The sequence below is a fragment of the Bos indicus x Bos taurus genome, chromosome 6 (genome assembly GCF_003369695.1).
Source record: "Bos indicus x Bos taurus breed Angus x Brahman F1 hybrid chromosome 6, Bos_hybrid_MaternalHap_v2.0, whole genome shotgun sequence".
NCBI classification, from domain to species: Eukaryota; Metazoa; Chordata; class Mammalia; order Artiodactyla; family Bovidae; genus Bos; species Bos indicus x Bos taurus.
This window is the reverse complement of record NC_040081.1, coordinates 71,484,072-71,510,474: the sequence shown is the minus strand read 5'-3', so window position 1 is coordinate 71,510,474 and position 26,403 is coordinate 71,484,072. Positions and strand designations below refer to the sequence as shown.

Below are 26,403 nucleotides of genomic sequence, written 5' to 3'. Positions count from 1 at the left end.
GGTTGCAAAGAGTCTGACATGACTGAGCGACTGAACTGAACTGAACTGAAGAGACACGAAATAAATGAGACGGGTCCTATCACTGTTCCAGCTTGTTGCTGGAAGAATTTCTAGGCTGTGGCACAGGAAAAGGAACCCAGCTGGACTTGGTGGTTCCCCTAAATTCAGACTACAGGACTGAGAGTCAAGGGAGGCCAGAGCAGTTAGAATTTGTAGGGCAGATACTAGAGGAGTAAGAGCACAGGGTTAGAGCTCCAGAGATCTACAAAGTGTTCCCCCTGAATCTTCAGCTGAGCAGAAGCTCAGCCCACAAAAAACTACCCAAGGCCAGGGAAAGAGCCATCAAAGAACTAGAGGGAACTGTACTGAGGGCTCATGCCAAGTCAGGAATAGTTTCTTTCCCATCAGTCATTTGAAAACCTTGTAATTCACGGGGCAACAGGTAGCGAGTGTACCCAAAAAAATTTGGTCTCAGCAGTAAAACAAAATTAGTCCAAAACTAAATGCTCCTCTAGTCCCACCTAATTAAGCTTAAAAGCAAAACCAAAAAGGATTAAGCTACTTCCATCTGACTGAACCGTATCATAGGACAAATTTCAAGAGTGTTTCTAGGAATATAAGCTCTCCAGCAACCAAAAAAATAAAATAGACAATGTCTGACATCCAATCTAAAATTACTGGGAATGCAAAAAAGCAGGAAAATACAACCCAAGTGGAAGAGGAAAAAAAATCAACTGGCCCAAGGTTGATTGAAACAGATGATAAAATTAGTAGATAAATAAAAACAGTGAAGACATGGAAAAGGAAACTAGCCAAAAGAAAACACAGTGAGAAAAAAAAAATTTATCAAAACACTTACCAATTTGTTAAAAACCCTATCTCTAGTGAGAGCAATAAGGAATGAAAAGGAATTTCACTTTTACTCTAAGCCTATATTACATGATTTTTTGTTAAAAAAAAAACAAAAGAGCAAACAACTATCATAGCTAACACTTAATGGATGCTTATGATATGGCAGCGAATATTCTAGGTTCTTGATGTGTATTAATTCATTTAATTTTCACAAAAACTCTAAGAAATAAGTTTGAGTACCATTTCTATCTTACAAACAAAGAAATTAACAGATAAAAAGTTTAAGAAATTTGCCTACAGTAAACAGATGACAGAGATGTATTGATATGAACCCAGGTACTCAATCTTCAGAGTACATACTCCTAGTCAGTCACCAATAAACAGCTTCTCTAAAATATTATTTTGTAATTTTAAAAACATACAGTACATTAAAATATAATTGAAATAGTCATTCATACAAAAAAATATACCCCAAATCCAGTTTGATAAATTACCTGGTGATTAACACATGTCAAATGCTCAATAGTTTTCTCTAATTCTGATTTTCCAAAAACACTCATTTCCTGGAGATGCTGTAAGAGAATTTTATAGAAGATGTTCATAAGCAATGCAATTCTACAGTACTATTTTGTCTTTTTATAACACAGAAATGCTTTAGAAAGAAAATCACTAGAAATTTTACAAAAATGATGCTTTTGGTTGAAAACAAAAACAAGAGTTCTTCATCTTTTACACTCCACCTCCATGTGTGACTGTGACAGAAGACACAGACTGATATGGGTTCATTTATAAAGATTTATACAGATCAATCCATTAGCACAACGATAAAGGGAAAAACCCAGCAAATTAAGTAAGCCCAGAAGTATGCCCTCGTGAGAGGAGACGTAAGAGGAACAGACTACAAAGGAACAACAGATGGGATCAGGAAGACACAGAAAACAGAATACTACAGGGTGATGCAAGAGTTCAAAGTTTCAAGAGGGAGCTGGTCAATAATATAAACACAAGTGTTGTTATTTTTGGTTATATTAACTTGTCTGACTCTTGTTGATGCTAAGTCCAGGACAAATGATATGCTGTGCTCTACGAGAATTTTTCGCGCCAATTCTTACTTCCATCCATGTTATTCATTAAAAATGGGCTTCCCTCGTGGCTCAAATGGTAAAGAATCTATCTGCCTACAATGCAAGAGAACCAGATCCCTGGATCGGGAAGACCCCTGAGGAAGGAAATGACAATCCATTCCAATATCTCTGCCAGGAGAATTACATGGACAGAGGAGCCTGGCGGGCTCCAGTCCATGGGGTCACAAACAGGTGGACACAACTGACACTTTCACTACTATTTATTAAAAATAAGTTAAGACATCTGATGTTTGGATTATATATTTCATTGAAAAAGTCACTCTACTGGAGGCCTTTTTTCATTTACTAAATCATTCAGCCAGTACTGAGTACATATTATATACCAAGCACCAAGTAAGGTGTGAGGAATACAGTAAAACAGATAAAGTCTCTGGTGTCATAGACATTATAGTCTAGTAAAGATAAACCTTTAAACAAGATATTAAAATAAAATTCATGAATATTTTGCTAGGAAAAGGAACTTGAAGGCAACGTACTGGAAGAGAATCAGGGATCCAGAGTTCACTTCCTGTATAAGGAAATGACTAACCTGGCTCTAAAGGGTGAATAGAAATCAACCAGGTGAGGAGACTGAAAGGGATAAAGGAGTTTTCAATAGCCTATGTTAAAGACAGGGGCACGAGAAAGTCCATTAAGCCTGGAGTTGAGAAAATGAGGGGTGGGGAGTAGCGGGTGGGGAGGGCTGAGCTTGACCATGATGTAGCAAGGACCAATCACAGAAGCCCCTGAGAACAGTTAATGGATTTTAAAACAGGAAGTGAAGTAAGCAGATTTACATCTTTGAACAATGACTCTGACTTCACTGTAAAATAGAGATTTGAGAGGCCACTGATACACTAGTGCAGTTGAGAGAATAATGGCCAGAATAGGATGGTAATAGGAGAATAGAAACAAGCAAAGTGATGCAAGAGAAACCACTGTGAGCTCAGGAGCCAGAGTCTTTGTGACTTCATTAGCTGGGTAATCTTGGGCAAATCATTATTACTATTTTTTTATTAAGGTATAGTTAATTCACAATATTACATAGGTCCTAGGTATACAACATAATAGTTCACAGTTTTTAAAGATTTACTCCATTTATGATTATAAAATACCAGCTATATTTGCTGTGCTGTATAATATATTCTTGTAGCTTGTTTATTTTATACAAACTCATTAGTACCTCTTTTAAACATTTTTTTTAATTTTTATTTGGCCACATCACAGCATATAGAATCTTAGTTCCCAGACCAGGGATCAAATCCACATCCACTGTTCTGAAAGTGCAGTCTTAACCACTGAACAACCAGGGAAATCTAATTCCCTACTCCACTTTGCCCCTCCCCCAACCCCTCTCCCCACCCGTAACCACTAGTTTGTTCTCTGTATCTGTGAGTCTGAGTCTTTCAGACTAGCCTGTTTCATTTTTTAGATTCCACATTTAAGTGATAACATACAGTATTTGTTTTCTTCATTCATTAGCTTGTTTCATTTTTTTAGATTCCACATATAAGTGGTAACATACAGTATTTGTTTTTTTCATTCACTAGCTTGTTTCATTTTTTAGATTCCACATGTAAGTGATAACATAAAGTATTTGTTTTCCTCTGACTTATCTCACTAGGCATAATGCCTTCCAAGTCTACCCACATTGTTGCAAATAGCAAAATTTAGTTCTTTTTTATGGCCAACTGGTACTCCATTGAAAATACATACTACAGCTTCCTTACTCATTCATTGATGGACACTTCAGTTGCTTTCATATCTTGGGAACTATAAATAACACTGCTATAAACATATATCTTTCAAATCACTGTTTTTTACTTTCTTCAGGCATATACCCAGGAGTAGAATTGTTGGATCATATATTATTATAGATCTATTTTTAGGTTTTTGAGGAATCTTCAAACTGTTTTCCACAGTAGCCACATGAATTTATAATACCAACAGTGTACAAACAATCCCTTTTCTCTACATCCTTGTCAACATTTGCTCTTTGTGGTCTTTTTGACAATAGCTACTCTGACAGGTATAAGGTGATACCTCATTGTGGTTTTGAGTTCCATTTCTCTGATGATTAGCGATGGTGAGCATCTTTTCATGTGTCTGTTGGTTCAGCAAATTATTTAAACTCACTGTAACTCAGATACTGCATCTGTAAACACTGCCAACTGAAAAGGCAACTGTGAAGACTTACTGACAAAGCCCTTGTAAAACACACTTAGAACAGTTTCCCACATGGAAAGGGCGTAACACATGTTACATATTATTAGAAGTAGCATCAGTAGGACTTTGTGCTTAAATGAGAGATAGGAGTTTTCAGGGAGAGAGGACTCAGTGATGATGCCTGGGTTCAAAAACTGGGTGGGCAGTGAAATAACAGGAAACTAGTAGAGGAGACTTAATGACTGAGAGGATTAGTTGAGTTTTTATGTAAAAAATCTGTTGTAAACTCATAAATCCTGCCTCCTGTAATCCAGAAAGAGTCTGGTAATATGAATGTCACTTTTTCTGAGTTTTTGGTACTACTGTACTTTTTAATCCTACTTGTACATTCCTTAGTCATTTCAATAGATATGAAGGATAAATCAGTAGCTTGCACTAAAAGTTGCCATATTGCACAGAAGTTTTCCATTTGGTAACTGTGACACTTATTTTTATAAAAAAGCACTTTCTAGAAGGTAATTTTTCAGAAGATTCAAATTAAAAGTACTCTGTTGGGGCAAAACTTGAACTGAAAATCTATGACATAAAGACCATCTTTATAATACTTAAAAGTTCTTATTCTTAACTTTAGGTACTAATTTCTAAACATTAATTCAATAATATTTATTGGAAGTAAACTATGGAGGCTTTAATAGTAACAATAATAGTTAACACTGAGTTCTTTTAATGTACTGAGCACTGTTAAGTGCTTTATGTATGTTAACATTTTGGAGAGATTATGAAATAAAATACTGCCCCCTAGATATGACACCAAAAGCACAAACAAAAGAAAAAAATTAAACTGGACTTCATCAAAATTTTAAAATATCTGTGCTTCAAATAACAATACTAGAAAAATGAGAAGACAATCCACAGAATGAGGGAGGGAAAATATCTGCAAATTATATATCTGACAAGGGGATTGTATTGAGAATATATAAGTATTCTTACAACTCAGTAAGATAATCCAATTCAAAAAAAATGAGCAATGGATCTGAATAGAGATTTCTATAAAGAAGATATACAAGTGGCCAAATAAACATATAAAAATAAGCACTTTAGTCATCGGGGAAATGCAAATCAAAATTAAAAAGGATACTGCTTCACACTCACCAGCATGATGATAACAAAAAAGATAGATAGTAACAAATATTGGTAAGGATGCAGAGAAATTAGAACTCTAACCCCTGCCAGTGGGACTAAAAATGACACAAACACTTTGGAAAAACAGCCTGGCAGTTGCTCAAATGATTAAAGTTATCGTATGACTAGGTATACATCTAAGACAAAAGAAAACATACCCACACAAAAAGTTGTATACAAATGTTCACAGCACCATTATTCGTAATAGCTGAAGAGCAGAAACCACCCCAATGATAAAGAAAATGTTGTCTATCCATACAATGGAATATTACCCCATAATATAAAGTAATAAAGTACTGTTACATATGACCTAACAGATGGACCTTGAAAACATTATGCTAAGTTAGAGAAGCCAGACAAAAACAAAAAAAAAGACATACTGAATGGTTCAATTTATATGAAATGTCCAGAGGAGGTAAATCTAGAGAGAGAATGTAGTGGTTGTCTAAGCCTGAGGAGGCTGGGAGATGTTAAGAGTGACTGCTAACCAGTACAAGAGTTTCTTTTTGAGGTAATGAACATGCTCTAAAAGTGATTGTGGGGATGGCTGAACAAGTCTGTGGATATACTAAAAACTAATGAATTATACACTGTAAATGGGTAAATTCTATGATATGTGAATATCTCAATGAAGCTTTTTTTAAGGAAAAAAAAAAAAGATAATCTCCCTCCATATGAGGGAATTCCTATTGAGATCAGAGTTGGTTCTTTTCTATAAATAAACAGTTAATAAATGTTTTAGGCTTTGTGGACCAAACAGTTTTTACTGCAATTACTCAACTCTGCCACTGCAGCATGTACATGAATGAGTATTCCCACTAGTAAGTATTATCAACAATGAAATCTGAATTTCACAATTTTTCATGTGTCATGAAATGTTCTTCTTTCAATTTTTTTCAATGATTTTAAAATGTAAAAACCATTCTTAGCACGTTGGCCATATAAAAACAGTGTTCTGGATTTGGCTGATGGGCCATGGTTTGCCAACTCCTGATTTAGATTCAAAATAGTTATATCACAGGAAAACATAAAAAAGGACCTCCTTTTTTCTCAATAAATTACCTTTTAAAAATAAGTCAATCTAATTACTTACTTTTAACTTGTCTTTTAAAGCTTCCTTTTCTGCCATAATCCTTCTTAAGTCAGATAATGCAAGTTCTTTTTCCTTTTCTATAAGACTAATAGTATTATGTGAAACTGTAGTTTGGGTAGAGTCTTGTTTTAGTGCAGATAATTCTTCCTGAGCCTTAAAGTAGTAAAAGATATAAATTAAAAAACACTGGATATACTCCCAGTTAAAAAAAGGAAAACTAAACATATGCTACTTTTGCTCTCTTCCCAAATGCCACCAAAATGAGAGTAAAAGGATTTGAGTAATAATAGTAATAATTAAAACAAAAAGACAAGAAGATGGAGAGAAGTGCCAACCACAAAATTTTGAAAGCCAAATAGCAGATGGACAACTACTAATTAAGTAAGCAGACCCAAGAAAGCTGAAATCTAAGCCAACTGCAGGAAAAGCCCAGAAAGTAGATCAATTTGTACTGCAGAATCCCAAAAAAACTCCAAAAGTAAAAAAAGCTTCTTCAACTTGGCCTTTTAACTCATATATCTTTCTCTTCCTCTCAAAATAGCAATAGGATTTCATGGGAGATTGGTATGAGAACAAATTTTGGTGATAAACACCATGCTTTGTTCAGACTCACCTTGCCTTCTAACAACTGCGGCTTGTAACTGGTCCAACTTACAGTGAATTTCCCCTCCCTATCCCTCGAAGCTAAGTCCTTAATATCCAATGTATCCAATTAGTTAGTGCTACCCACTGTAAGATACACATAATCCAACATGAGTGAATCCCAAGGACACACCTGACTCAGAGTCAGGCTGAGACCCATTCAGCAGTTTGAGAAACAGGGAATTATCCCAAAGTGACCTATAGACAGGCTAGAAAAGAGGAAAAATAAATACGAAAAAACAATAGAAATCTCTGCTTTGGGAACAGGATGATAGTAGAAACTACTAACTATGAAGGAATAGCCCTAAGATCCATACACTACGGTAATATAAAGGATATATACTGGTTCCATTACAGTTAACTGGTGTTACATAATCAATATCTTACTTCATTATATAAGACACTTAGTTTATCTCTTTCTGCTGTCAATAATTTAACATTGGACTGTATATCCACCATGTGCTTTTCAAATCTTTCTAGCATACGCTGAAGTTCGTCTCTTTCTCTTGTGATGAGATGGATATCCGAGTCGTAATCACCCTGAAATATAATTCAAGACAGAAGTTATCATTTGTTGTAATTATCACCACATGGTTGCCACAAGGATGCTGATGATGAGACTGACTGAAAGATGTGAACAGACAAAAAGAACACAACTTCCTTTAATGTAATTAAAGAATACAATTATTAATCTATAAGGAGAGCAGGAGAGAGAATGCTGGCAATACTGGGGCAAATTTCCAGGCTTTCAAGTTCCCAGCAAGAGACCCAGCTGCCACTGATGCTACTTAAATAGATCCCATCAGATGCTTCAATTGTCATTCTCCCCCAGTTGTTTATACTGGTGTTGTAACTAAAGTATAATCCCCAGACCAGAAGCACGCAGTATCTGGGGATGTGCAAGGCATGCAAATTTTGAGGTATATCCCAGACCTACTCAATCAGAAACTTTGGGGGCAGGGCCCAGTAACTGGTTTATCAAGCCCTCCAGGTGATTCTGATTCATTTGGAATTGGGAATCACTAGTTTATAACCCTCTCCAAGGGAGGAATCAAGAGGGTATGTGTATACCTGCTTACCTGCTCACCCAGTACAAGTAACTCTAACAGCCTAGCACATTCCTCAGCGTTTCCTAAGACTAAATCCAAGATCAATTTCCCAGGCATACCATCCCCCAACTGTCCCAGCACCAAACCTAGGTGAGGTCTTTTTTTTATGCAATCAGATAAATATAAATATTTCTACCAGACGGTGTACATTAGGATATTCACTGAATAAGCAAGTACTTCCAACATTCCTAAAACAAGATTATGCCTATTATTTCATTATAACTTAAAAAAAAAACCATTAACTTCCTCCTGTAGAAAATAAATATGGTAAATGTATACCTGGTGTCTGTGGTATATTAATGTTCAAGTACTATATGCAGAAGCCCCAGATAGTGACAATCTGGTATTCTGCTACATTGGAAAGCATCCTGATCTAGGTCAATATCTACTATGCACATGCCATGTCCAAAGGACACTTGGTAAATGGTAAATATCCGTGAAGATCCTTCACCTGCCACTTGGAAATAAGTTATCCTCTTGGTTAAGCAAGAAAAGTCAAGGAAAAATGAATGAGAACAGCTATCTGGACATCTTAAAGGGTAAAATGTATCTGTACAGGATAAAAGCAATTAGGGTGAGGACTTAATTAACACTTAAATAATGATAAAAGAAAACCTATAACTTAACCATATTTAAATAAAAATATTTTTACAGAAAGGAGGTGGTATGCCTAGATTTTAGAAAAGGACAGCTCAATGAATAAGGATTTGACAGTCTGTTTTCATCATTGTCTCGGTCTCAGCTTAAACGCCACTCTCCGTAAGGAGTCCTTCCAGATTCTCCAATCTAATTTAGATCTCCCTCTATATACTCTCATAGCATTCTGAATATTTCCCGTATTCTTTCTTCATTAACACTTACTATAAATGAAATTATAAAGTTATTTACACAACCGGATATTTAATGTGTCTTTATCACTAAAACCAGACATCAAATTGCCAACATCCACTGGGTCATAGGAAAAGCAAGAGAACTAAAAAAAAAAAAAAACTCTGCTTCACCGACTACGCTAAAGCCTTTGATTGTATGTATGGATCATATGGATCACAGCAAACTGTGGAAAATTCTTAAAGAGATGGGAGTACCAGAGCACCTTACCTGTCTCCTGAGAAACCTGTATGCAGGTAAAGAAGCAATAGTTAGAACCGGACATGGAACAATGGATTGGTTCAAAATTGGGAAAGGAATTACATCGAGTTTGTATACTGTCACCCTCCTTATTTAACTTATATGCAGAGTACATCATGCAAAATGCCAGGATGGATGGCTCACAAACTAGAATCAAGACTGCCAGGAGAAATATCAACAACTTCAGATATGCAGATGTTACCATCCTAATGGCAGAGAGTGAAGAGGAACTAAAGAGCCTCTTCATGATGGTGAAAGAAGAAAGTGAAAAAGCTGGCTTAAAACTCAACATTCAGTAAACTAAGATCATGGCATCTGGTCCCATCACCTCATGGCAAATAGATGCAGAGAAAGTGAAAAGAGTGACAGATTTTATTTTCTTGGGCTCCAAAATCACTGTGGATGGTGACTGCAGCCATGAAATCAAAAGATGCTTGCTCCTTGGAAGAAAAGCTATGAAAAACCTAGACAGAGTATTAAAAAAGAGAGATATCACTTTGCTGACAAAGGTCTGTATAGGCAAGGCTAGTTTTCCAGTAGTCATATGCAGATGTGAGAGTTGGACCATAAAGAGGGCTGAGAGCCCAGGAATTGATGCTTTCGAATTGTGATGCTGGAGAAGACTCTTGAGAATCCCTTGGACAGCTAGGAGATCCAACCACTCAATTCTAATGGAAATCAACCCTGAATATTCACTAGAAGGACTGATGCTGAAGCTGAAGCTCCAATACTTTGGCCACCGGGTGTGAAGAGCAAACTCATTGGAAAAGACCCTGATGCCGGGAAAGACAGAAGGCAGGAGGAGAAGCTGATGACAAGACGAGATGGTTGGATGGCATCACTGACTCAACGGACATGAGTTTGAGAAAGCTCAAGAAGATGGTGAAGGACAGGGAAGCCTGGTGTGCTGCAGTCCATGGGGTCACAAAGAGTCAGACGTGACTTAAGGACTGAACAACCACCACCACCACTAAAATGCAAATGCCCTCAGAGACACAGTAGGTCCTTCTCACCACATCTTCAGTGCTTAGCATATAATTCAGTAAAATGAATGAATTCCCCATGTCTCTAAATATGTCTTTATGTATGTATTTGTGTTAATAATTCCCTTTTATCACTCCATTTTTCCTAAACACACACGCACAAGCACACAAACTCATGCACACATACCCACAATGCTAGACTGAGGACAGGAAATAGGTCTTCTGTATCTTGTATCCTGGATGCCACATTCGTAGCATGCTCTCAGTATACATCTACTGAATTAAATCTAACTTTCTACCTGCACCTGTGCTTTGGAGAAGGAAATGGCAACCCCCTCCAGTGTTCTTGCCTGGAGAATCCCAGGGACAGAGGAGCCTGATGGGCTTTTATCTATGGGGTCGCAGAGTCAGACACAACTGAAGAGACTTAGCAGCAGCAGATGTGCTTTGAACCAGCAAATAATAAAGAAATAAAACATTTACTAGGAATTAGGTGTTATGTTGGACCCTTATACAATTATGTAATGTAATCTTCATAAGAGGTTATAGACACATTTCTCACTTTGCAAATGAGGAAGCCAGGGCTCCATGAGATAGGTAACTTGTCTAAGGTCATAAAGCCAGTGTGTGGAGTTGAAGCTTCTATAAGGTTTCCAACTCCAAAGCATTTCCCATTACACTATACCCAAAACTCACATCTGGAAGTCTGGTGAGTACAAGGTCAAAGAGACCAGTGCTGTCCCTACACAGACAACAAAGAACCAATGGGTATCTTGTTGATAAAAATCACTGATATGAAAAATGTCAGTATTTTTTCTGAGTTGCAGCAATCCCAGGAAACTCTGCCCAACAATTTGCTATAAAAAGCAGCGGTTGAAAACTCAGCCTGTACTAAATCTAGCTTGAGAGAGGTCTATGTTGTCTGCCAACAACTGTTTCCAAACATGTTTAAAACACCCAGTTTTAGGCTGGAATTTACTCCTTAGTTCACAGCACTCACAACTGTCTTACACTCCACCTACTTCACTCATATACATCACCCATTATTCCCTACCATGCCTGAAATTTACTACTGGGACTCTAAAATGCTACCAAGGTCCCAACTTTCTAAACTTTACAAAATGAATTATGTCAGGTATCATTAGAACATTTCAAGAAACTAAATAAGATGAAGGGGGAAGGCCTCTCCTAATTTTACCAGTACCTTACCCGTATCTCAAGTTATCTTTCAACCATGAATTCACACCAAGCAAACAAATCCAATATTTAAAAGTACTGAGACACTTATCCACTCAGTTCTACTTAATAAGTTGATTAAACTAATCAACATTTTTGAAGAAGACTGTCCCACACAATGAAGGTGATCAACTGATTTATTTTTCTTGATTCCTAAGTATATATGGAGCTTAAAAACCAACTCAGTACACATAAATTAACTTACACTGTATGTTCCCACCAATTCATTGTGCTCTTAACAGATAACAAAGCACAGTGTTTAAACTAACACTCTAAATCAAATTTAGTCACGAGCCAAGGAGGTTAAAAAGCAGTCTAATCAGAAAATGTCTCAAAACCATTTGGCTATAGGCAGAAGATCTTCAGGAAAAAGATGACAGCATTGGGAAATGCAGCCAACTCTAAAATCAAATGTCCTGAGTTTTAATGACTGCACTTCCAACTTCTCTAATTTTATCCAGTATGTAGATAATGTTAGGGTCATAGAAGCCTCCAGGAATCCTCTAACTCCAATGTTTAAAAGAAAGAAAAATCTAAACACAAATGATAGTCATAAAATGTTGAAAATAAGTAAGACCTAAAATGAGGACATGTTTTTACTCTCTTATGCATTATCATTAACCTTATACATCTTTAGACCATCAAGTTGCAAACGTGGTTTTAGTGGACAAAGGGGATGATCTGTCCAGTGCTCACTGCTATCTTTTACCCTTTCCTGTTGCACAGTTATCATGGAAGATGCCTGGTCTGGACAATGTGGCCTGCCTTTCTGACTGGTCCAAGGCTGGGAATGGCATGAAGCCACATAGCCTGCCATGTAGATAAAGCCACTCTACTCAAAGAAAGAAAATGTAGCTGATACCAAAAGTAAAGATTAGAAAGAGAGGAGGTATCCAGTAGCATGAGTTCCTGGATCCAGTTTCTGGAAGCTCAGATGCCCCTGCACTCTTCCCATATATATAATTAGCTATTTAATCTTCCTTAATTTCCAGGAATCAGTATGTTATACTTTTTTCTTAAGCAGTTTTCCTAATTAATGCAGTGTTCCTAAAGTCACAGAAAGTCACAGAAGACTACAAAAATGAAAATTAAGAAAGACTAGTACAGCCACTATGGAGAACAGTGTGGAGATTCCTTAAAAAACTGGAAATAGAACTGCCTTATGATCCAGCAATCCCACTGCTGGGCATACACACTGAGGAAACCAGAAGGGAAAGAGACATGTGTACCCCAATGTTCATCGCAGCACTGTTTATAATAGCCAGGACATGGAAGCAACCTAGATGTCCATCAGCAGATGAATAGATAAGAAAGCTGTGGTACATATACACAATGGAGTATTACTCAGCCATTAAAAAGAATACATTTGAATCAGTTCTAATGAGGTGGATGAAACTGGAGCCTATTACACAGAGTGAAGTAAGCCAGAAGGAAAAACACCAATACAGTATACTACCGCATATATATGGAATTTAGAAAGATGGTAACAATAACCCTGTGTACGAGACAGCAAGAGAGACACTGATGTATAGAACAGTCTTATGGACTCTGTGGGAGAGGGAGAGGGTGGGAAGATTTGGGAGAATGGCATTGAAACATGTAAAATATCATGTATGAAACGAGATGCCAGTCCAGGTTCGATGCACGATACTGGATGCTTGGGGCTAGTGCACTGGGACGACCCAGAGGGATGGTGTGGGGAGGGAGGAGGGAGGAGGGTTCAGGATGGGGAGCACGTGTATACCTGTGGTGGATTCATTTTGATATTTGGCAAAACTAATACAATTATGTAAAGTTTAAAAATAAAATAAAATTTAAAAAAAAAGAATAAAAAAAAAGACTTCTTAAAATAAGTATGAATAACATTACATTATTACAATAATAAATCAAAAGTTTGCTCATAAAGATCTTTCTTGCCTTATCAAACACTCACAAAGAGGTATTACCTTTTCTAGTGTTTTAAATACTGGCGTTTTTTCACATGTAGAATGACTTCTAGAGCAAGATCTTCGCTGTATTATATGTTGGAGTTTTTCTAGTTCTTTCTTATAAAAATCTCGTTCATCTTCTATACCTTTCAGAAATGTATCTAAACGAGAAGGTGACTTGTCTCGTCGTTTTATTCCGTGTTCTAGTCTCATCCTCTCAACTTCCACAGTAAGTTCTCTTTCTGCAAATTAAAGTAATAAAATCTTAAAACAATGTTGCATATAAAATGTATAATCAGCCAAATAAATTATATCAATAATTTTTACAATGAAAGCTATTAAAAATCATTAGCTGTTTTGCATATCACCTACAACTGCCCAATATCAAAGAGGTAAGTGCTGAAAGAGAAAAAAAAACCCCAAAATTATATTAAAAGTTTAAATAAAATCCAATAAGTCAAGTCCTGCTTTTGTCATATACAAGTCTGGGTACTATTTAGTATATTACCCAGTGAACAATAAATTATCACATGGTACTTACTCTCTGGTGACCTGAAAATGCACTAAAAGAAAATTTACCTGTTAAAACTGGTTATGAGTGACTTTAACATTAAGCTTAAATTTAACATAGTATACACAAAACAACTAGTCTTTCCTCAATTAAGCACAATTATTAACTTTTACCACAGAAATTACCTTTTCAGGAGTCACAAGTAGCCTGTGCACGTGCATGCATGCTAAGTCGCTTCAGTCGTGTCTGACTCTTGGCAACCCCATGGACTGTAACCCACCAGGCCCCTCTGTCCACGGGATTCTCCAGGCAAGAATATTGGAGTGGGTAGCCATGCCCTCCTCCAGGGGATCTGACCAACCCAGGGATGGAACCCCCATCTTTCATGTCTCCTGCACTGGCAGGCAGGTACTTCACCTCTAGGACCACCTGGGAATATACCTAATATTGGCAATTTTGTATAGCTCAATCTAATTTAACTGATGTTCTTTACAATTCAAAAGCATGAAGTGATTTTCAAGACATATTCCAATTCACTTACCATCTTCTTTCATTCATTTGACAGATAATTATTGAGCATTTACTGTATGTCCAGCATGAGCTAAGAATACAAGTACGAAAAACATGTCCAAGGTCAAATAATTATTCTAATTGTAGCAGGGCAAGAGCCACAAAAGAACAGCATGCAATACAATCCAGAGGATGAATAGCAGAATTCATTCTAAAGAGTGACCAGAGAGGTTAAGAAAGCAAGAGAGCTGAAGGAATGGGCAAATGCCTTAAATGGTAAGTCAAATAAACTGATGAATGAAAAGTGTTCACTGCATTTAGTATAATGGAGGTGACTGGTGACCTTAACGAGAGCAGTTTTATTGGTGAAGTAGAAGGAGAGAAGCAAACTGGAGTGGACTGAGGTGGTAAATGGAGAAGGAAACGGCAACCCACTCCAGTATTCTTGCCTGGAGAATTCCATGGACAGAGAAGCCTGGTGGGCTGCTGTCTATGGGGTCGCACAGAGTCAAGACACGACTGAAGCAACTTAGCAGCAGCAGAGGTGCTAAAGCATAGACAGTGATCAAGCAGAAAAGCAGGTATGAATGACTTTTTAAGATGTAAAAGCTATAATGAGGAGGAAAGAGTAGCTGGATAGGAATGGGTCACAGTTTTTGCTTTAGAATGGGAAAAGGGAAAAGCATGTTTGAATACCAATGGGGAAAAAACAGTACAAAGGCTAACGTTATCAAAAAGAGATAATATGTAGCATTTTAAAATGAGAGAGAATGGGACCTAGAGAACAGATGGAGGCAGTGGCCTATCATAAAAGCCAAATGGCTCCACTCTAACAGGGAAGATAAGGGTGGACAGGTTAAAGATCTGGGGACACGAAACATGGAATGCCTCCCTGACGGCTTGTTCTTTTAGCAAAACTGGAGGTAAGATCATCTACTCAGAATGGGTTTACTGAGAATGAAAAATACTTGAATATGTTCCCTGCAGAGTAGGAGATCAAGCTGTAAGGAATATAGAGTGAGATCTCCATACCTCACTGAAGGGGGCGCTGTGGTTCAGGGCCATGTAACTTCCAGTGCTATTGCTACTGTCTGGGGCACATGCTTGCTCCTTGGAAGAAAAGTTATGAGAAACCTAGATAGCATATTCAAAAGCAGAGACATTACTTTGCCAACAAAGGTCTGTCTAGTCAAAGCTATGGTTTTTCCAGTGGTCATGTATGGGTATGAGAGTTGGACTAAAAAGAAAGCTGAGTGCCGAAGAATTGATGCTTTTGAACTGTGGTGTTGGAGAAGACTCTTGACAGTCCCTTGGACTGCAAGGAGATCCAACTAGTCCATCCTAAAGGAAATCAGTCCTGAATATTCATTGGAAGGACTGATGCTGAAGCTGAAACTCCTACTTTGGCCACCTGATGCGAAGAGCTGACTAATTGGAAAAAGACCCTGATGCTGGGAAAGATTGAAGGCAGGAGAAGAAGGGGACGACAGAGGATGAAATGGTTGGATGGCATCACTGACTCAATAGACATGAGTTTGAGTAAACTCCGGGAGTTGGCGATGGACAGGGAGGCCTGGTGTGCTGCAGTCCATGGGGTCACAAAGAGTCAGACAACTGAGTGACTGAACTGAACTCAACTGGGGCACATGCAAGCAGTGCTTAGCTGCTCACGTGTAAATGTTTTAGTTGATCCATGGCTGGATTTTGGGTAGGAGGATGCATTCAAAACACAAAGAAACAAGGGAGTTTCAGGTATGTGAAAGATTATGCTGAAACGGCAGGATAGAGATAGCATGAAAGAAGTAAAACTGCAAACTTTCAAATGTAGGCCTAAGCACTTTAATAATATATGAACTCATTTAATCCTCATAACAACCTTTTGGGTTAGGTGCCATCTTAACCACACAGATAGGGAAACTGAAGCAACGTTAAGTAACATGTTCAAGTCATACAGCTGGTTAAGCAGAGAAGGGGTCAGATAGATTATCCCCATAGATGCTGAAGAGCCCAGGATACAGCATTTTCTTAAAATAGCACACTGGCTTTCCTTCACTTTCTCAGACACATGGAGTTTGATGGTACCAGGATTCTACACTTGCCATCCCCTCTGCCTGGAAAATTGCCCCAGATTGTCATATGGCTTGGTGTCCATCACTAAGCCTTTTGATCAGCTGATCTCTAGCATACCCTCCCAGTTTATTTAATACCCTTACCATCTGAAATTGATTTCTTCACTTATGTGCTACCAGTTTGTCTCTCTGACTAGATTATAGCCTCCACAAGAGCAGTGGGCCTGTGTATCTTGTTTACCTTATACATCCCAGCACTACAGGCTCATAAACATTTGTCAAATGAATGAATGAATGGATTCTTACATGTTTCTTAAACCAATTCATTTAGGATAAGGTACCTGGCAGAAAGTTAGCCTGTTTCAAGTGTGTGTGTGTGTGTGTGTGTGTATGTGAAAGTTAGCCTATTTCAAGTGTGTGTGTTTGTGTGTGTGTACCTGAAGGTGATAAAACTGCATTTACTTAAAATGATTCTGTACTTCAATTTCCCACTATTTCATAATGGTCTTCCTCATAGTCTTAATTCTATTATCATGTGACTCAAAGAAAGATAAATTTACATTAGAAAATATTCAACCGGGGTTCCCTGTACCAACTAGACAGAATATAAAAGGTTCCTGTAAGGTTCTTGAAGGAGACAGATTTTCTACTATATCTCAATGCCTAGTCTGGTTTCTGATACACAGCAAACACTCAACAAATATTTATTGAATGAATGAATGAAAAAGAAACATCATCTACTGCTAAAAATAAAACATTAAGAGGAAATCACACTTTTTAAGTTATTAACATTTTATATTTTACCTGTAACTGCAAAACTTTCAATTTTTTTGTTAAGTCTTTGCTTTTCTTGTTCAAGCTGATGAACAACAGTTTCCAGGTCTGATTTTATAAGGAGTTCATCACTCAGCCTCTCCTTTTCTTTATGACATAAGCTTAATTCCTGAAAATTTTAATACTAAAATTAAGATTTCTAGCAACTTTACAAAACATGAAAACACATTTATTCAAGAGTAATTCACATACATACACTTTTAGTCAGTCAAATATATACCATTTCAATTAAAGTTAATTCTCAATTGAGGCTAAAAGCATCACAAAACCCAAACTCAATAGTGCTCCCTTCTAAAGTAGTAGAATTATTGGATTTTATTTTCTTTTAATTTGTTTAGCATATTGTCTTTCAAAAAAGTGAATATGACTTGTTCAATAAAAAATTTTAAAGCGTTTTTATGTTTAAAGAAAAGCAAAAGTAAAGACAGTGCTCTAAGACTACCACAGGTATATATAAGCACAGGGTTATTCTCAGTCTCACCTGCACAATGGGGATAAGACCAGCACCTGGACACCGAGGATTCATCTATGAATGATTCATCTATAGATTCATCTATGGATGATTCTACGAATGTGAAACACTCCGTACAGTGTCTAGCACATGGCAAGTACTTAATAAATGTTAGCTAATAATATCGGAGAAGGCAATGGCACCCCACTCCAGTACTCTTGCCTGGAAAATCCCATGGACGGAGGGGCCTGGTAGGCTGCAGTCCATGAGGTCACACAGAGTCGGACACGACTGAATCGACTTAGTAGCAGCAGCTAATAATATTGTTAACATTTATCTTAAAAATACATAAAATGTAACACCAATGGAAAAAATAAGAAAGGTCAGAAAGTAACTACATCTTGCTGTCAGGCAACAATATTGAAACTTGGTCACAGTTCTGAGACAGTATTATAAATCACATACAACTGCAAACAGTGTGCATTACAAACAGCAGTGAACAAACAGCAAAAATCCCTGTCCTCACGGAGCTTACACTATAGTGAAAACATCATCAAAACATCTATTTTACATTTTCTGACTTTATGGGACAATTTTACATATCTATGAAACTCAAGAGTGGGCAACATCTAGTAGGTTTAGCTAATGTTTAGCAGTGTTCAGCTGAACTGACTACCTGATAAAGCAGTTGGATGAAATAGAAAGTCATTGTGATACGCTGTTCATAGTGAACATACAAAAACCAGTTACTGAACACCTAACTGGTGTTATGGCTCAGTTATGAGCCAGTGTATCACAAAAGGCTTCGCTTAATTTGCCTCATGACTGCCACCAGAATATTACCACTAGACTGTAAAAAGAGTATAATTAATGAGAAAACTTGGAAGTTAGTACTAGTCTTTGTTTCCAATATTAATGGAGACTCATCCAATTTAACAGGCTATTAAAAAATTCTCAATAATCTATCAGGTGACCACCTAGGAATTTCTACCTGTACGCAAGACATTCTTTCTGCCGGTTCTAGACTATAAGATTACATCTAGGTTAGGCTAAATCCAGGTTTATGCTGGGATGATTACTAGTTGTCTCATTTGAAGACCACGAGAATGAACAAAATGACTAGTAAGATGGTTTGTACTGCCAAAAAAAATAATTAAAAGAAAACTGAGTCCTTTTTAATAAAGGTCAACAATTTTATCAAGTAATTATCAGTTTTTAGTTTTAATATTAGTAAACTGATGAGTCATGAAGTCATTTAAATAATATAAAATTCCTAACAGGCTTTCCAAATTTGAGTGTAACTTGCTACCTATTATATATGAGATTAAAGAAGTATACAAATATACATACTGACTGAAATAAGTCAGAGAAAGACAAATATCATATGGTATGGCTTATATATGAAATCTAAAAAATGAGTACAAATGAATTTATCTACAAAACAGATACACAATTATAGATGTAGCAAACAAACTAACGGTTAGCTGGGGGTAAGCAGGGAGAGGGATAAACTGGGAGACTGGGAGTGACATATACATACTACTATATATAAAATAGAAAATTAATAAGGACCTACTGTATAGCACAAGGAACTCCACTGAATACTCTGTAATGGCCTATATATATATATATAAAAGAATCTATAAAAAAGAGTGGATACATGTATAACTGACTCACTTTGCTGTATGTCTAAAACTAACACAACATTGTAAATCAACTCTATTACAATAAATTTTTTTTAATTTCTAGAAATATAAAAAAAGAATTATAAAATATAAATGTAACCAAATATATAATACAATGGGATATTACTAGCCATAAAAAAGAAGTAATGATACATGCTATGATACGCATGAACCTTGAAAACAATGGGTTAAGTGGAAGTCACACATAAAAGGTTATATATTGTATAATTTCATTTACATAGAATATCTAGAATAGGCAAATTATAGATTAGAGAGACAGAAAGCAGATTAGTGTGTGTCAGAGGTTGAGCAGAGGAAAATGAGGAGTGACTGCTAATGGGTATGACGTTTCTTTTTGGAGTGATTAAAATGTTCTGGAATTAGTAGTGATGGCTGCACTACTTTGTATCTATATCAAAACCACTGGACTGTACACTTGAAACAGTAAACATTATGATAGGTAAATTATAATTAGTAAACAAAAAAGTAAAATAAAACATAAAATTTTTCTTAATGAAAATTCTGGCAATTCAATACAAAACCTACTCACCAGTTGAAGTTTTCCCATTGTTTCTTCAAGATTCCGCATTTCAGAAAGCTTTTTTTTAATCTCTTTCTAGGAATAAAAAGCTTATTAGGTACATACCTAAAAGTCAAGGATACTTAACACTAAGTGACAGTGAAAATGAAGCCAAGTCATTTTTGAGTAATTCATGTTCCCTGTCATCAGGGGGAGCAAAAGTTTTAGCCAGCTCTATGCCTCAGTTTCAATGAAGAGGAGGCAAAGTTTAGGTTTCTCTTCAATTTCTGGTATCCTAAATGCTTATAGGGACCTATTTGTAACATGTGCAACAAGAGAGGCCCTTGAAAATCTTCTTCTGTCTGTATAATTGTAGGACTTTCCTTGAGCCCTGGTTTTTAGGACTCCTCTTCCAGCCCTGTCATTTCCTGACTTTCCCATCCTATTTGCTCTTTCACCACCCACTACTAACACCCTGTGCTTGTGCTTAGTCGCTCAGTCGTGTCCAACTCTTGGCTACCCCATGGACGGTAGCCCACCACGCTCCTCTGTCCATGGAATTCTCCAGGCAAGAATACTGGAGAGGGTTGCCATGCCCTCATCCAGGAGACGATCAACCTGGATCCTCTAAATGGCAACTAAGAGTGCTGAATGCCAAGATTAAAATATTATGACCTAACAGGAATCTTTTACTGAGCCAAGTTGTCATTCTCAACTACTTTCAACGTGACGTGTGACAGTGTTCAGTATGTTGTGCACACATGAGAGAATATGCAAAAGAAAGTGGAAAAGGAAAGCAATGAGACACAGAAACACTGCAAAGAAACTAAAGTCATAAAAGCAAAATTACAACTGCACTAACTGAGACTTCCCTGGTGGCCCAATGGCTAAGATTCCATGCTCCCAACGCAGGGGGCCCAGGTTTGATCCCTGCTCAGGGAACTTGATCCCACATGCCACAACTAAGACCTGGTAAAATAAACAATTTTTAAAAATTGCACTAATTATGTTTCCTTCATTTTCAAGGTTGTTTTGGCTATTCTGGGCCCCTTGAGATCCATATGAATTTTAGGATTTTTTTCCTATTTTTGTAAAAAAAAAAAAAAAAATCACTGGGATTTAGAGAGGGATCACACTGAATCTGCAGATTGTTTTGGGTAGTAGGGACATTCAAACAATAGTCTTCCAATCCATGAACACAGGATATCTTTCCATTTATTTCTGTCTCTAAATTCTTTCAGCAGTGTTTTATAGTTTTCAGTATACAAGTCTTTTGCCTCCTTGGTTAAGTTTATCCCTGGGATCTTTATTCTTTTTGACGCTATTGTAAACAGGATTATTTTCTTAATTTTCTTTTTGGATTTTAATATAGAAATGCACCCAGATTCTTATGCAATGATTTTGTATCCTGCAAGTTTGCTGAATTTATTAGTTCTGTTTTTTTTTTTTTTTTTTTATTGGCATCTTTAGGGTTTTCTACACATATCATTTCATCTGGAAACAAAACTTTACTTCTTTATTTCCAATTTGAATGGCTTTTACTTCTTTTTTCTTGCCTATTTCCTCTGGCCAAGACTTTCAGTACTATGTTGAACAGAAGTAGGGAGAATGGACATCCTAGTCTTGTTTCTAATCTTGGAGGAAAAGGTTTCAGTCTTTCACCACTGGGTATGATGTTAGCTGTGGGCTTTTCACTATGGCCTTGATTATGTTGAGGTAGTTTCTTTCTATTCTACTAATTAATGGAGATGACACTGTATAAGATTAATTCATTTTATTTAGTTGATATAAAGTAGTGACCTTAAAACTATTAATAGGTTATACTCATGCTTGGGATAATATAAAGATTATCCAAGTATTATGCAAAACTATCATATACATACAGTTTTATGAAATCAATATCTGGATTAATTTGAAAATATCCTTCTTAAAAATTATATACCTGAAAACCTGTGGTCTAGGTATCATGTGAATTCTTCTTTCCCACCTACCCTTCCACAATTGCCTTTTACCCACTTTTCAAAAGAAAGGCAAGCTTCTAATTTCATACTATACCTCTACATATAAAAAACTTCTGAAGTACCAGACAACACCTGAAATGTTGGGGCTCATCAAAGCCTTTAATTAAGATGCTATTTTCTCCCATTATATCTTACTAAAAGATGTACTTTCAGTACAATTTTACTTTTTTATTTGATAAGTATTTACCAACATTTGTGCTACATCTGTCACTTTGATCCACTGACTACTAATAATTATAATAACACGTTTTACAGGAAAATGCTAACATTCTGAACCTTATAGTCACAGGATATTTTTAAATTAAAAAAATTTCAATTCATGTATTTTTAATTGCAGAGACATTTGATAGTTATCATAAAAAGATATTCAAGCATAAAATATGTTACAATAAGATACAATTTTGTGGGGATTTCAAGAAGGGTCATTTGGATTCTGCTGGTTATATTTATAAGAACAATATGACAATTTTATTTTAAGAGATCAATCTTAACAACTGATTAGAAATTACATCCTTTGCATCTATTTAAAGATGAAAAATGTTAGCTACCAACTTAAAAATGTGCAAGGACATATATAGTTTCAAAAAATACCTTTAAAGGGCTCCTGAGCACATAATGACCTAGAGGACAAACTTCAGAAGCCTGCTTATAATGTAGAGAAAGGACAGATGAAAATCTTGAATGAAAAGAGGGAGGAATCTGGAAAATTGCCATAAAAATAGATTTGCTCCAGAAAGACACACGAACAACTGGAGAAAGTGCAAACATTTAGAGCATGTAAATAACACTTAAAAAAAAACTTGAATTACAAAACAAACCAAAAGACCTGGATAGGATACCAAAAGAACTCAAGCTCACTCCTCTCTAGGAGAATTGACGAGCACCCCCATAGCCTAGATGTACCTTTGCTTCCTCAAGTTCTTTGTCAGCAGTCTTGAGCACTTCTTCTTTGTGTCTTTCCAACTGCTGTGCTAACTGGTCTATTTCAGTTAATTCCTGGCAGAGTTTTTCATTTTTGTTACTTAAATTAACAACTTCAGATGTTACTGTTTCCTTGGTTTCCATAAGCTCTTGTATATGCTTTTCCAGATCTTTATTAGCTTGCTGAAGAAAGTCAACCTAAATTGAATTTGTAATTCATAAGTTAATAAATCGGAAAATTATCAAATACTGAACTTTCAAAATATTTCAAAATACTGTGTTTTTTAAAATACTGAAAGTTAAAACTCCAGCTATTTTACATTTTCAAATTTATATTGTTTTTATTTGTAAAACTGCTGATGTGTGGTTTAGTAAAAATATATATATGTCTTCAGTTTTCAAGCATGGAAGGAAAGGATAAGTAAGAAATTTGTGTGAACCTTTTCCCAACATAGAGTTCTAAATATATGACAAGATTACCACTATGATAATATTAGTCTGGAGTGCTGTACCACACAGAAGCCACTAGATCTGCATATGGCTACTAAGCACTTAAAATGTGGCTAGTCCAGAGGTGTGCTATAAATACAAAGAGGAGTCCAAAGACTTAGTACAAAAAAATAGTACAATATGCCAATGATATTTGACAACACCAACTACATGTTGAAATAACATTTTGGATATATTTAAGTAGATACATTATTAAAATTAATTTCACTTGTTTTGTTTTTACTTTTTTTAATTAGACTACTAGGAAATTTTAAATGACACATGTGGCTCATATCCTATTTCTACTGAACAGCACTGCTCTCTTGCTATGCTAATATTTGGGACTTAATCTACTCTGGCTACAGTTCAGGCAGCAGTGATATCTAAATGTCTAAAGATCATATGGAAACAACCTAACGTCCTTGACAGATGAATGGATAAAGATGATGCAGTGTGTGTGTGTGTGTGTGTGTGTGTGTGTGTACAAAACAGAATATTATTCAGCCATAAAAAAGAATGGAATAATGCCATTTACAGACACATGAGTGGACCTAGAGATTATCATACTAAATGAAGTCAGAAAGAAGACAAACACCATGATGTCACTTATATGTGGAATAAAAAAAATACAAATGAACTTATTTACAGAACAGAAACAGACTCGAAGACACAGAAAACAAACTTATGGGTACCAAAGGGGAGAGGGGATTGGGGAGGGATAAATTAGGAGTTTGGGATTAGCAGATACAGACTATTGTATATAAAATAAACAAGGTCCTACCATATAGCACAGGGAACTACATTCAACAGCATGTAATACAACACAATGGAAGGACTTTCCTAGTGGTCCAGTAGTCAAGAATCCACTTGCCAAAGCAGGGGACACTAGTTCAACCCCTCATCCAGAAACTAGGATCCCACATGCCACGGGGGAACTAACCCTGAAAAAGGCAACTACTGAGCCCACCAGCTGCAACTGCTAAAAGACTGTGTGCCCTAGAGATCAAGCTTGGCAAGAAGAGAAGCCACCTCAACAAGAAGCCTGTGCGCTGCAACTAGAAAGTAGCCCCGACCGTCAAAACCAAAGCCCACGTGCAGCACAGAAGACCCAGTGCAGTTAAAAACAAACAAAAAAACATAATGGAAAAGAATATGAAAAATAATACATATATAATATGGGTAACTGAATCACTTTGCTGTATATCAGAAACTAACATTCACTGTAACTCAACTATACTTCAGTTAAAAAAAAATTTCTAAAGGTCATTTGTCACGTTTCACAGAAGTCTCTTGCTCTTTCACTCTTAGGTCAAATGCATGGCAAGGCAAACTACTACATAGTTCAATAAAAACTGTTATGTTTAATTTTTATATTTATTTTTTAAGTAATATTTTTTACACTATAAAAGAAATACAAATTCTGAAAATGGAGAAAATCATAGAGAAGACTATGTCACCACACAAAGATAAACCTTTATTAGTGTATTTTGGCATAGTTTCTTCTAGTGTTTTCTCTCTCTGAATGTATATACACAATTTTTAAAGCAAACTGAGGATTACTTCTTACCTTCAGTTTATTCTTTTCTTTTAAACACGTATCACTGTGGTATATCAATTCCTGCACCTCATTAAATATAAAAACAGGATTTTTCAACAGCTGTACCCAATTTTGGATACTTTGACTCTATGAAATCTTTTCTGCTATAAATACCCAAGTAAACAACTCTTTCACCTTTACAAACCCAAGACCATTAAAAACACTTACAACTTTATATGCTCAGTGAAATATATAAAGTCGTTACCTGAATATTTAAATGAGCAATAAGCTTTTCGTTGGCTTTATTTCTAGTCTCCAGAGAAAGGATATCAGAGGAGCGACCCCCATCCAATGCAATCGACAGTCGTTCTATCTCTCGTTCTCTAAGTTCAATCTGAAAACATAAAGTTCTGCTATCATTTTTAAAGATATGGTTTTGAACTGAAATGATTAATACTGGACAAACGTTTATTTGAATATACTTCCATTTTTCTTATGCCCCACAATGTATACAAAAGATTAACACTGTTATGTTACTGACACATAAATGGTATTATGAGATCCATTTATACAGAGCAAAAATATACACAGAAAATCTCAACCTAAGAATTGTCAACACAGGTTTCATAAGTATTTTTACTGAAGAGATTCTTTCCAATTTTATGTTTTTTTTTTTCCTCTCCTCTAAGATTAGGCAATGTTTATACAAAAAGAAACTAAGTCCTGGAACTGAGTCTGAACTACTTCAGTGCCTGGTGAAATAACTGGGAGATAAACAAATGAATATAAAACAAAAAGGAAATGATTTGCTACTGAAATTCAGTATTAAAAAGGATATGAGGCCAGAATGAATTTGCTTTACTATTATGTAGAAAAAAACAGATATACAATCAAAAACATCACTACCAACCATGAATTCCCACCCAAGAATCTAGAAAAACACACACACACTTTCAAACTTTGGTTTTCTTTTCAAAAAAAAAAAATGAAAACAAAAACCAAGTATTCAATTTAACAAGCAATTATTGAGCATAGTTCTAAATATACAAAGATGAATAAAACATGATCCCTTACTTTCAGAAACACACAGCTTTACAGGAAAAGCAAGAAAATAAACCAATAATTGCTTTAATATGTTGTTCAATGATACAATAATAGAAATAGGTACACAGTACCAAAGTAGTCAAGGGAATAAATAAGTCCAAAAAAGTTATAACATATGCTAGGCAGAGAAGAAAGGAGGGATATTCCCGGCAGTGACAAAGAAGCACTAGGCAACACGGTATGTTTAAGGGAGCAGAAATGACTCGGTATGACTGAATTATAACATGCAAGGGAAATTAATAGTTGGAGATGAGTCCAAAGAATTAGGCAGGAACTGGCACCCCACTCCAGTACTTTTGCCTGGAAAA

The 26,403-nt window shown here is 36.2% G+C and overlaps 1 protein-coding gene across 2 annotated transcripts in view; it reads right to left on the bottom strand.

Moving 5' to 3' along the window:
* The window catches only part of CEP135 (centrosomal protein 135), a 75,613-nt gene that overhangs the window by 35,717 nt on the left and 13,493 nt on the right, over positions 1–26,403 (bottom strand). For both annotated transcript variants that reach the window (XM_027544549.1, XM_027544550.1), the window contains exons 7-14: positions 25,257–25,385; positions 22,948–23,163; positions 20,054–20,119; positions 17,338–17,476; positions 13,462–13,685; positions 7,447–7,599; positions 6,418–6,570; positions 1,347–1,424 (exon numbers count right to left, since the gene is read on the bottom strand). In XM_027544549.1, coding sequence (XP_027400350.1) covers positions 1,347–1,424; positions 6,418–6,570; positions 7,447–7,599; positions 13,462–13,685; positions 17,338–17,476; positions 20,054–20,119; positions 22,948–23,163; positions 25,257–25,385 — 1,158 coding nt within the window. The remainder of the gene's footprint in view (positions 1–1,346; positions 1,425–6,417; positions 6,571–7,446; positions 7,600–13,461; positions 13,686–17,337; positions 17,477–20,053; positions 20,120–22,947; positions 23,164–25,256; positions 25,386–26,403) is intronic.